The sequence below is a fragment of the Onychomys torridus genome, chromosome 16 (genome assembly GCF_903995425.1).
Source record: "Onychomys torridus chromosome 16, mOncTor1.1, whole genome shotgun sequence".
Taxonomy (NCBI): domain Eukaryota; kingdom Metazoa; phylum Chordata; class Mammalia; order Rodentia; family Cricetidae; genus Onychomys; species Onychomys torridus.
In genome coordinates, this window is record NC_050458.1 from 64857018 (window position 1) to 64869065 (window position 12048).

The following is a 12048-nucleotide window of genomic DNA, read 5'->3' on the forward strand; positions in this document are numbered from 1 at the left end:
ATACTGCAGTTTGGATCCCCTACCTGGATCTACCACTCAAGGAAACTGACTCCCCACTTCCCTGAAGAGGTTCGAAGTGGTAGCTCAGCTGCTCCTGTGTGTTAAACTAAGCCTAATATCAAACTTTCTTTTCTTTAGCACAACTCAGCAAGAGAAGGATCCGATGGAGGATTCTGCAGTTCCAAAGGATGGTCTCAGTCAGACGACTGTACTTGTTTCTTCTCCAGCTACTACAAAGCCCTCAAGGGCAGACACTGCTTCACCTTGCAATAGTAATGTAAACACACCTACAGCTGTGAGTCTCCAGGTAATTTGAGTAGTTTCTATGAGAAAAAAATACATAGGGTAGATGGGTAAAACTTATTTTCCAGATTTGGCAAGATGGCTTAGTGAGTAAATGTGCCTGATGCCATGCTGTCCTTAAATTTTTTTTTTTAATTAATTAATTTTTTTTTTTTTTTTTTTTTTTTGGTGTCTTTTTAAAGGAACCTCGAAAATTAAGTTATGCTGAAGTGTGTCAGAAGCCTCCTAAAGAGCCATCTCCAGTTCCTGTTCAGCCACTACGGGAACTTCGATCCAATGTCGTGTCTCCCACCAGAAATGAAGAGAACGGAGCTACCGAGAAGCCTGTTGAAAAAGCACATGAGAAACCAGAAACAAGGGCTAGTAAGGATCATTCTGGCTTCCGCGGCAATACCATTCCCAGGGGAGCAGCTGGAAAAATCAGGGAACAGAGACGCCAGTTCAGCCATAGGGCTACACCTCAGGGAATGACTCGACGTAATGGGAAAGAGCAGTTCGTGCTACCCAGATCACCAAAGTAAAAACAAACCATAACAAAACCACTCAGAAACTTCTCTTCCCATTAAACTTGAGCCTATATTGAACTGTTCTGGAGGGAGGAAGTAGCCAGGAAGGATGGGAAGTATGTCCTTAAATAATGGATTTTGGAATTGTAAGAGGAGCCCAAAATTCATCTCTAAACGTTTTTCAAATGCTGGAGGATTCCAATCAGTATAAATATATATAAATATATATACACATATATATAAATATAATTTTCTATTTTTGTTTTTGATTTTAATTTGCAGGGGTTTTCTGCCTGGAATCAATTTTGAGGGTTCAGATTTAGCTTGGGAGAGAAAAAAAAAAAAACCATACATCCTTCAGTATAGGAGATGAGGGAGTGAGAGAAAATATTTTTTGAAGAAACATTTCTGTAAAAATTAGAAATTACTTTTTTTAATCTATTTAAAGTTTGGCTTGAAGAATGCCATCTCTTGACTAAATGGCCTTGTGTTGCAAAGCAGATCAGTAACTGGGGTGTCTGTTCTGGGTATGAGTGTGTGCAAACGTGATTTAAGCCAAATCTGTTGTCATGTTAGTAAATGATTTGAAAACTGAATGTAATACTTGAGTAGATTTTTTGTAGTTTGGAATTTAGTTTTTTGACATTACTAATATTGTATTGTATTGAGCTGGTTATTAAGCTCTGATTGTGTGTGAAGCTGTGACTACCAATCAGTTTGATATTCAAGAAAAGAATAGAGATTATTCAAAAAAAAATAGAAAAATTCTGTTTCAGACCTGAATACTGAATAGGTCAAATGATTTCAGAGGTTCAAACTGCCCTGTGACTTTTTCTTTTTTCTTTAAAATGGGAGACAAAATTTTTTCTTAGTTGTCTCTGTTCTTTGACTGTTCACCCCCAGAAAAAAGCAAAGTAACCAACTGTTTCCTGGATTGTGGTTTCTCACTACTTTGACCAATTTAATCAAATCATATAACTATCCTAAATATTATAATGGATTATTGAAAGTTTTTATTATTAAAACAATTAGAATTTCAGATCCCAGAATGGTACTGGCCTGCCATTAATTTATTTGTATTGGTGTTAAAAATGAAACAAAGTGCTTCTGGTTGTGGTGGCAGACATCCTCAATTCCAGCTTCAGAGGCAAAGGCAGGTGGATCTGGGTTCTAGGACCCCTGGTTTTCGTGAGACCCTGGCCTACCTATTGAGAGACCCTGTCTCAAAAAGAAAAGAAAAGAATGAAAGATGAAGCAATGTAAAAGAGAAAAATTTAAGAATTAATTTGGGGGACTTCTTTTTCTTATTACAATATTTGGCATCCTGTCCCCATCCCCCAAAAAAATACAGTTTGGAATTCACTGACTAAAAACAGCAAGTCAGGAAATTTTTGAGATGAAGTGAGAAAAATGGTTGAAGAAAATAAATGCATAATTTCTCAGTGAATAAAGTTGTAGCTGTCATATATTAAATAGGCAAGTTTACATACTGGTATTTAGAAAACAGCTCAAAAATGATAAACCATGTTGCATTAATCGTTTTAAGTCATACCATTTTTATAGTTCTGTGTAGGGTGGTGGTTTATTTTTCTGCTTAGGGATAGTTTACAATAGTAAGAACTATCCCTTATATTAGTGAGTTTCGTATGTACAAATTGAAACTGTAAATTGTGAACACTGGAAAGCAACATTGTGACATAAACATCGTAGTAATATATTTAAAATGAATGTAAATGGAAGTTAAAATTACATTACTGTGAAAATTACCTTCCAACTCTTAAGTGTCAGAGATTTGTGTTCGTTGGTAATTCTTAAAAGCTTTGAAAACACTGCACGATCTGTGTAACCAGAATTATTTCTTTGTAACTTATTCAACTTGAGAAGCGCTTTTGATTTGGTGGGTTGATAACATGGTATATTTGCTCAGTTGGAAATGATTATTTCTACATTACTATTTTTTTAATCATCTACTAGGTGAAACATACAATAAAACTACCTGTACTAAAATTTGGGAGAACTTTAGATCCTTTAAAAAGTATTAATAATCGTTTTAGCTACATCTATGATAAAAGTGTTTATTCTCATTTACTTAGAAATTATAAACATTTAAAGTGTTAACATCCTATGAATGCAGTGGATTAATAGAATAAACATTTTGCAAAAATCACTTGGTAAAGATGATAAACTTTATTTTTGCACTTAAAATGAAAAAAAAATACTTTGTTTGTTTAAATGTGTCACAGATGTAGTTTCCAATTTCTTGTAAGCTTATGTGATTTACTGGTGGTAGTCTGTTAACTTCTAAAACGCTACAGGTTGCTTTTTTACAGTGCTGCACTTGAACCCAGGACCTTGCATAGGCCCATACGTGTCCAGCACTGAGCTATACCTCCAACTTCTAAAGGTTCTGATTGAAATTCAAGAAAATTTTCCTTTAAAACAAAAACCAACAAATATGTTCTTGTTTTTTAAGCATAGGATTTTTGATTTACTTTTCCTCAGTACTTCTAAATAGCTCCCATTTGATGGGGGGTATATGTGGGGTTAGGGTGTAATGAAAATGAATATGTAATATATATATATTCACAGTGTGTATTTGATAGTTATTTTATTGCAGCAGATTTAAGTTTTGTGTGTAAATGATGCCTGTGAGTTGTGTGGAACTGGCTTTTGCCCATCGTTACTATTCAAGCCAATTGGGTTGGTGTTCACTGTATTTCAGCTATTTATTGGTTCTTTAGATGGGGAAGTTTAAATGTCAAAGTTTTCTCTTCACCCTATGACTTAATATTTCCTTGCATTGTTGAAGGCCAAAAGTAGACAAAAGTGATACTGAATGTATGCTATAATAGTGCATTATGAAAAGAGCAAAAGTCACACAGGTTCATCACTTTGTGCTTTGTAGATAAGGTATGCAGAGGGACACGGCAGAACCTTCTTGTCTTCTGTCTTGATAATATCAGGTGTCTGTCTCTAATCTGAGGAATCTCAATTTTGCCAAATACAGTCAGTGGCATTTAAAATAGAGATCCATCTAAATTTTTATCCCGCTCTAATTTGGAGACCGATGAGACCTTTCAATGATGATGGGTTTGTTGTTGTATTACCTGCATATTTTGCATATAATCTATGATATGCAGAATTTTAATTTATTTTTAGTTCCTAAAGTTAAGGTAGCTTCAATATTATTTCACATTCCTTTTTCTTTTTAAATAACCAGATTTGCTTTGCAAAGACCTAGGGTTGGAATTAAGTTAGTAGCTTTCCTTAGGATAAAGAGAACTAGAAAATGTTATTTAAGAGTTAGGAGCACTTTCTCTAGTTTTGTTAGTTATGTATGGCCTTAATAATCAGTCTCTTGGCTTAAATGTTTGCTGGTTTTACTTTGACACAGTTGAACAGCACTGGGACTCAGTTCCCGATGTTTGTGTTGGCAATATATATTAACCATATTTTAAGAGTATCAATTCTGGCTTTTTATGGAAAAGATTAAAAATCAAACAGTATATTCCTTTTGAGGGTTTTTTTAATACGTAAATATATATAAATATAATATATGATGGATTTTTTTCTAATTTTTTATATTTCCTTACAATTTGGTGGGTATTAATCTAACTTTAGACTCTTTGGCATATACTGTGTAGCTAGTCTGGGCTTTCAAGATGCATGGACATTTCAGTTTTTATTAGCTGAATGAGGACATTTAGAATTCTCTTTTAAAAGTGACCTGATTACTAAATAACTTAATGTTTATTTTTAAACTAACAATTTGTTATGTCTTATTAGGCAGTCCTAAAGGTGAGGCTCAGATGTCTGTGAGCTGTGGGCCAAGTATTCTGTTTTCAGTTCTATAGCACAGAACGCTGATTAGTAATGTAAAGAGACATCCACATCTGTTTTTGTTTTTTCAGCTGATTCAGGTGTCCCTTGAGTGACATCTCTTAAATGTTGGGGGAGTGAGGTGTCAGAACCAGTTATCTGGCTTCTGTTTTGTCCGTAGCTTAGATTTGTCCCTGTTAAGACTACACCGCCCCCCCCAAATGGTGTGGCACATACTCATGCATAATCTGTTAAAATGAACATCTTTGTATTTGTATTTGTTTTCAACATTGCCAAGGTGCTATGGGAAATTAAAATTACAAAATTAGAAAAAAAAATAAAATTATCAAAAAGCAGTACTGGTTTCCTTTTCTCCAGGTGGTGTGTATCTGTTGCTGTTTGTACTTCTCAGTAATTTATATGCTGCCCACTCCAGTTTGGCCATCCGAAGCTCTCTTGTGTGGCGGGGGAGGAGGGCATTTTATTTGTAAAACAATAGGAAAGAACCAATAGTTCAGCTCTAGGATTCTGGGATTTTCTGTTTTCCCCCATGTGTCAACTATAAAATGAGAGGGCAGTTTGCAGTTTAAGGATTTTGTCTTGGGACAGATTATAGCCTTCCTTGAGGATGTATCAAACCAAGAATCTGGGTGCTGTTTTGTTTACTTTATTTTACATGAGTGGGTGTTTTGCTTTGTATGTATGTGTGTCACCAAGTACATGCCTGGTGCCCACTGAGGTCAGAAGAGTGTTGGATCCCCTGTTCTGAAGTTACAAACACTTAAAAACCACCATATGGATGCTGGGAACCGAAGCCTCAGTCCTCCAATATCGCCAAGTGCTCTTCATTGCTGAGCCATCTCTCCAGCAATATGGCCTGGTGGCACGTTTTTAATTCCAGCCAGATCTCTGAATTTGAGGCCAAACAAAGCTGTATAGTGAAACCCCATCTCAAAACGAAACCAAAAAAAAGAGGAGGACCTCAGGCAGTGTAGAGAAATTTAAATGAATCCTTTGTTTCCTTCTTCCTTTCCCATTTGGGATTGGGTTGAAGAATTTTAGCATCTGTTACCAAATTAATGTGATAGATCAGATCAACTATTGAATATACTACATATTGCTAAAAAAACAAATGAAATGGTGTTGCTGGGCAATTGTGTCATAGTTTATTTATGAATTGCCTGGTTAATGTAAATTTTTTGGTAGAAATGAAGTTTTTCTAAATGTGACCTGATTTCAAATTATATATGTAATCTTAAGTTATTTGGTGTTAATGCTTTAATGACAGCAGCTAGTGTCAGTGAGCAAAATGGTCCTCTCAGTAACAAGTTCCTAATGGTAAATACTGACAAAACCTTGGGAGCCTTATGTTAGTGTGTTAGTAAGTTTCTTTTAAAGATTATTGTGTGTTATCTGTGTCTGCTCACAGAGGCCAGGAAGATGTATCAGATTCCTTGCTGGAGTTACAGGTGGTTGTAAGTTGCCTGTGGGTGCTAGGATTGACCTCCAGTCCTCTAGAATAGCAGTATGGGGTTCACACATAAGATGATTCATAACTAGCAAAATAAGTTAAGTAGTAATGGAATAATTTTTATGATGGGGTCACCACAACATGAGGAACTGTATTAAAGGGACCCAGCATCAGGAAAGTTGAGACTCATTCCTAAGTTCTAGGATAGTAGGCAGGTACCACCATTCTTGATTTCTTTGGTTCTAGGATTGGCGTTGTGCGTTCCTGGCAAATAATCTACCAACAGTGCCAACATCTCCAGCCTGTAAATAAATGGGTGGTTTTAGTAAACTCAGTTAGTAACCTCACGTTTGTCATCTGGGTTGTACTTCAGCTGACTGGCAAACATTGACCTAAATGTTATACCTCCTCTTTCATCCAGTTTTTGTGTGTATATTTATTTGGGGTGAGGTGCATCGGGTCCATGGTGCATGTGGAGATCAGAGGATGACTTGGAGGAGTCAGTTTTTTCTCCTACTATGTGGATTCCAGCAATTGAACGCCATCTGGCTTGGAAGCAAGCACCATTTACCCACCATAAATAATAAATGTAATTATGATTTTGTAGATTTTTTTATTTTATGTGTGTTAGCGTTTGGCCTGTCTCTGTGTTCCATGTGCCTCCAGAGGAAGCCAGAAAAAGGCATCACACCCTCTGGAAAAGATGCTACTGATGATCATAAAGCACCATGTGCCTGCTGGGGATCAGGGTGCTGGGAACTGCTGCACGTGCTGTGCAAGAACAGTAAGGGTTCTTAATCAGTGAGCCATTTCCCCAGCCTCCAATTGTTAAACTAAGGTTCTGTTTTAGTAACTTCTGCATGGAAAATTTGGTCATTGTTTTGTTTTGGCTTTTCGAGACATGGTTTCTGTTGTAGTTTTGGTTCCTGTCCTGGATCTCGCTCCATAGAACAGGCTGGCCTCAAACTCAGAGAGATCTGCCTGGCTCTGCTTCCCTAGTGCTGGGATTAAAGGCGTGCGCCACCACTGCCCAGCAATGTATGTTTATTTTGAAACAGTATTTCAATGTTGACCATGCCAACTTTGACTTTTTGGTCCTCCTGCCTCAGCCCCCCCAGCATTTATAGTTATTTTCATTTATGTGTATTGTTAGGCTGCATGAGTTTATATGCCTTATGAGCATGCAGTGCTCACAGATGCCAGAAGCCCCTAGAAAAGACAGTTTTGAGTCTGGTGTTGAGAACCAAACCCAGGTCCTTGACAAGACTAATTGGAGCTCTTGCTGAGATGTGTCTCTCTTTTGTTAAGGTCTCTAATTTTTAAGGTACTGAGGATTAAATCTAGACCCCAAAGACTGCTAAATAAGAACTGTCAAACAGCTTCTCTCTCTGTCTCTCTCTCCCTCTCTCTCTCTAAGACAGGGTTTCTCTGTGTACCCTGGCTGTCCTGGATCTTGTAGACCAGGCTGGCTTTGAACTCATGGATATCCACCTGCCTCTGCCGCCCAAGTGCTGGGATTAAAGGCGTGCACCATCACCACCAAGCAAACAGCTGCACTTTCAATCCCAACAGTTTATTTATGTGTACACAAACAGATGTGAATGCATGCCTGCATACTACATTCTGCATGTCAAGGCCAGAGGACAATTGCCTGTATCATTATGTTAATTTTCAAGTATGTATATATGTCTTTTCATACATTACTAGATTGGATCTGCTAATATTTTATAATTATGTTTGTTAGTGTTTTCCTGCTCATATGTATGTGTACCGTGTTCTTATTTGTTACCTGAAGAGTTCAGAAGAGGGCATATCTGATGCCCTGGGAATGGAGTAACAGACAGCTGTGAGCTGTCATGTGGTGCTGGTAGTTGAATCTGGGTCCTCTGCAAGAGCAACAGGTGCTCTTATCACCGATGCAGCTCTTCAGCCCTGTAATTTTCTAATTCATAAGTGTGTGTCTAGCCATGAAGGGTGGCAGAATGCCAGCACTGAGGTCTGAGTTCCAGGCCAATAAGAGATTGCCTTTAAGAAGGTGATGGTAAAACACTTTGTAACGAGATTTTTGTATCTTGCTAAAAGATAGCAAAATCAAGAAAACTTGCCAAGAGAAAGAACTCAGCAACAAAATCCTGCTCATAGTTCCGAGGAAGGAGAGAGTGGGGTGACAAGGATAGGTGGAGGGAAGGACCTGCTGCCAACACTGGACCCACATGATGGAAGGAGAGAGCTGACCCTCCCAAGGCCCTCTGACTTCCACATATGCCTCCTGGCACACATGAGTGCACACATACCCACACAGTAAATGAAAGCAATAGGGAGACTAGGGAGATAGAGCAGTTGGTGAAATGCCTGCTGTTCAAGCTTGAGTTTGAGCCTCCGAAGCAACCCAGGTGCAGTTTGTGCACTGTGATCCCAGCACTGGGAGACAAGCATCCATGAGATTTGCAGGCCAGCCAGATTGGCTACAGGTTCGGAGCTCCAGGTTTGAGACTCGGCCTCACATGTGGTGAAGAGTGATTGAATGTTAACAGTAAACAGAAAAAAACAACTACTCAAAGTAATAGACTCAATACAATCCTATTAAAGTCCACTAGCATTCCTCACAGACAACAATCCCCAAATTCATAGGGAGGAGCAAGTCCAACAGTTAAAGCGGCTATGAAGAAAATTGACTACACAGCCATGGTGACAGCCTGGTACAGGCACAAAAGCAGCAGGCCCCTATGGCAGTGCTGGTGACAGTACTAAGCAGGTTCTAGGCCAGGTCACAGAATCCTAAATGTAGGAAGCACAGACAGAGGTCTTTATACTCAGACAAGCACTAAAGGAACCAGCAACGTAAAACACACAGGGTGCTTCCTTCGAGAGAAGGGATGCAAAACCCGTTTTTCCACCCATAAGGCAGGAATGAGCTTGCTCTCTAGCCTGGTGACCTTTGTGGTCTGTGTGGCCAGGGACTTTCAGGCACTGAACCATACTCCATAACCTAGTAAACTTGTTTTCCTCAATCTACAGAACCTATCTTTTTGGATGGTGTCACGTGTTTTACGAAGAGTTTTGGATTTGTGTGGTCACATCTGATCTATATTTATCTTTGTACCTCAGAGATTTAGGTATGTGGTGTTGCTCACAGGGGATTGTTATAAAACTTGACAAGAATAGTTTTCACCAGATTGCTGAGCTGAAATAGGCATAAACTAATCCACTTGGGGTCATACTCCGGACATTTGAACCCACATTGGCTGCTGAGCTGTGTTGCTTGGAACTGCCTTCTTGCCTCCCACAGCTTGTCACTCTTGCCTGTGAAGTTTGCAGAGACACCGCGCCCCCCACAAGCACCTAAACGTGGTTTTCTGTTTACCAGGAAGTGGCTCTCCTAAGGTGGGTGTCTGTTTACCAGGAATTACCTCCCTAATCTGCCCCAAAGGTCAACTACCTTTCAAGGGCATCTGGTTCCTCGTCAATCCAAACAACTGCTGGATACGAAAGATGGGAGATGACAACCTTGGGCGCTAGCCGCAGTCTCCCTGTTAGCCCAGGAGGCCTCTAAGCTCACCTCTAGTCCCTCTCTGTCCCCACTACAGCAGCTCAAGGACCACACGAGACTTCTACTTTGTTTCCTTTTACATTTCAACTTTTCCACATCACCTCCCTAGAAAATCCTGGTATCAATTGGTTCCCCTCAACCTTCCACACTCCTTCCCAAGACCCCAACCTCACCCCTTTCTGCCTAGAACCATTTGAAAGTCCACAACTGTTTCCCTCTGTCTCGTCCTGACTCTGCTTGATTCACAGATGGAAGCTCATCTCTCAGTGCCATAGTCTCCTCTAACAGGGTTATAGAGCCTGCCCCTTGACCACCAGACCCTACTAAAGATATGCTGTCACTGACAGGGCAGCCCACACCGCCATCCTCTATGCTCCTCTTGGCTCCTCCAAGCCTGACTTTGCCTATTGGAGTCCCAGCTGCAGGTCCTTCCCTCATTAGACAAGCTGGCAGCCTGCTGTGCCAAAAGCGATGAGGCCTCCCAGCTCCTCCCCAGGGAGCCTGCTCAATTCTGGCCTTATAGGAAAACTTTGGGTACAAAGATGGACATGTTGCATGTGACTTGCTGATGGTACAAACTTAAGAGCATTAAAGGAACATTGAAGTTACCTGAGTCTCTGAAAGAAAGAAAGAAAGAAAGAAAGAAAGAAAGAAAGAAAGAAAGAAAGAAAGAAAGAAGCTTAGAAACTGAGGCTCAATTACCTGCCAGCCTAACTTGGTTTCAAGTGCAAAAGCCTGGCCTTCCCTTTTCCTGGAGCTAACAGGTCAAGCTTCCTGAAAAATCGAGCTCATAGCCACCCTACTGCTGTTACTGACTTAGGAATTGCTCTTCACCATTCCTTTAAGATCCAGTGATAATTTCAAAAAGACATCACTCTCTGTAGTCAAGCCCCTGTGTCTCATGGTAAACGAAATGGATGTTTCCAGATGGAAAGAAGGTAAAAGTTTAAGATTAAGATGTCTGATGTTAACAGTCGGGAGGCAGAGGCAGTTGGATCTCTCTGAGTTCGAGACCAGCCTGCTGGTCTACAGAGTGAGTTCCAGGACAGTCAGATCTGTTAACACAGAGAAACCCTGTCTCAAAACAAAAACAAAAACAAAACAAAACAAAAGAAACAAAAAAGTTGGTATTTCCAGAAGGGTTATGCAAGTTGTGAGGATCTAAGAAAGTGATTTAAGGTATGTGAAAAATTAGACAAAGATTTTATATAGAGATAGATATAATACATATATGTTAAAACTTCATGGGGATTGGGGATTTAGCTCTGGTAGAGCGCTTGCCTAGCAAGCGTAAGGCCCTGGGTTCAGTCAGCTCTGGTTAAAAAAAAAGAAAAAAAAAAAAAAAAACACTTCAGGGTTCAAAACAACATATTAATAAAGTTGTTCTAAGTTATTAATCTAGTCTTGGTAGCAGTTCTAAGCACTGGCTGCTGCCACTCTCAGTGAGATAGAAGCACAGGCTGCCCAGTGCTCATGCTCAGAACTGTCTCAGAACTGTCCTCAAGTTCTTCCCCATTGTTATCTTTCCTGCTAGGAAACTTCTGTCATTGCAAATGAAGTTAATGCTTCTATCATGTAGACAACTCTTCAGGCTTTATTTTTGTTATGCCTCCAAGACATGAGTGTTTTCTGGCTGCAGATACTCATTATTAACTGCTTTCTCTACAATGAGGATTTCAGTGTAGATGACAAAATAGTGGTCCTGTTGATAAATAAAACTTAAACTATTTTTTTTTTTTATCTTGTTTTTCGAGACAAGGTTTCTCTGTAGCTTTGGAGCCTGTCTTGGACTAACTCTGTAGACCAGGCTGGCCTCAAACTCACAGAGATCTACTTGCCTTTGCCTCCTGAGTGCTGGGATTACAGATGTGCACCAACACCGCCTGGCAAAACTTAAACTTTTTGTCAAGTTTCTTCTCCTTCCTGCTGGGAGCTCCCTTTGTCTTTCTAATGTCCCAGGCAGTGTGACAGGATTGGACATTTCAAACACATCCCCCAAATAAAGATCCCCCTAGGTTCCTTAGCTTTATTTTTTGACCCTAGTCTATCTCGTCCCAGCAGGTTTCCACCCAGCTAGCAGATACTGTCCAGGAATCAGTCAGCATCAGCCCTGCAACTACTCTAAAACCAGCTCTTTAGCCTCAGTGGTCCTACAAAACCAGGAAGTCCTGAACTTGCCAACCACTGAAGGGTGGGGATATGTTCCTCAGTGAAGGATGTTGCTGCTATGTGAACCTGTCTGGCCACATAGAAGTGTGCATCATGCTGTGGCTTCTAAACTCCAGCTTCCAGAGGCCAACCGCCAGGTGAAACTCCTGGTAGAGTTCTCTCTAGGGCACAGGCTTCCACCCCTCTCCAGCCTTCTGGTTTCTATCCTCTCATATTGGTTGCTCCTTGTT

General features: G+C 39.9%; 1 protein-coding gene across 2 annotated transcripts in view; it reads left to right on the forward strand.

The window, feature by feature from the left end:
- The window catches only part of Larp4 (La ribonucleoprotein 4), a 47892-nt gene extending 46737 nt beyond the window's left edge, over nucleotides 1–1155 (forward strand). For both annotated transcript variants that reach the window (XM_036208195.1, XM_036208196.1), the window contains exons 15-16: nucleotides 139–307; nucleotides 486–1155. In XM_036208195.1, coding sequence (XP_036064088.1) covers nucleotides 139–307; nucleotides 486–824 — 508 coding nt within the window. In that variant the 3' untranslated portion in view covers nucleotides 825–1155. The remainder of the gene's footprint in view (nucleotides 1–138; nucleotides 308–485) is intronic.
- Nucleotides 1156–12048: the final 10893 nt, after the last annotated feature.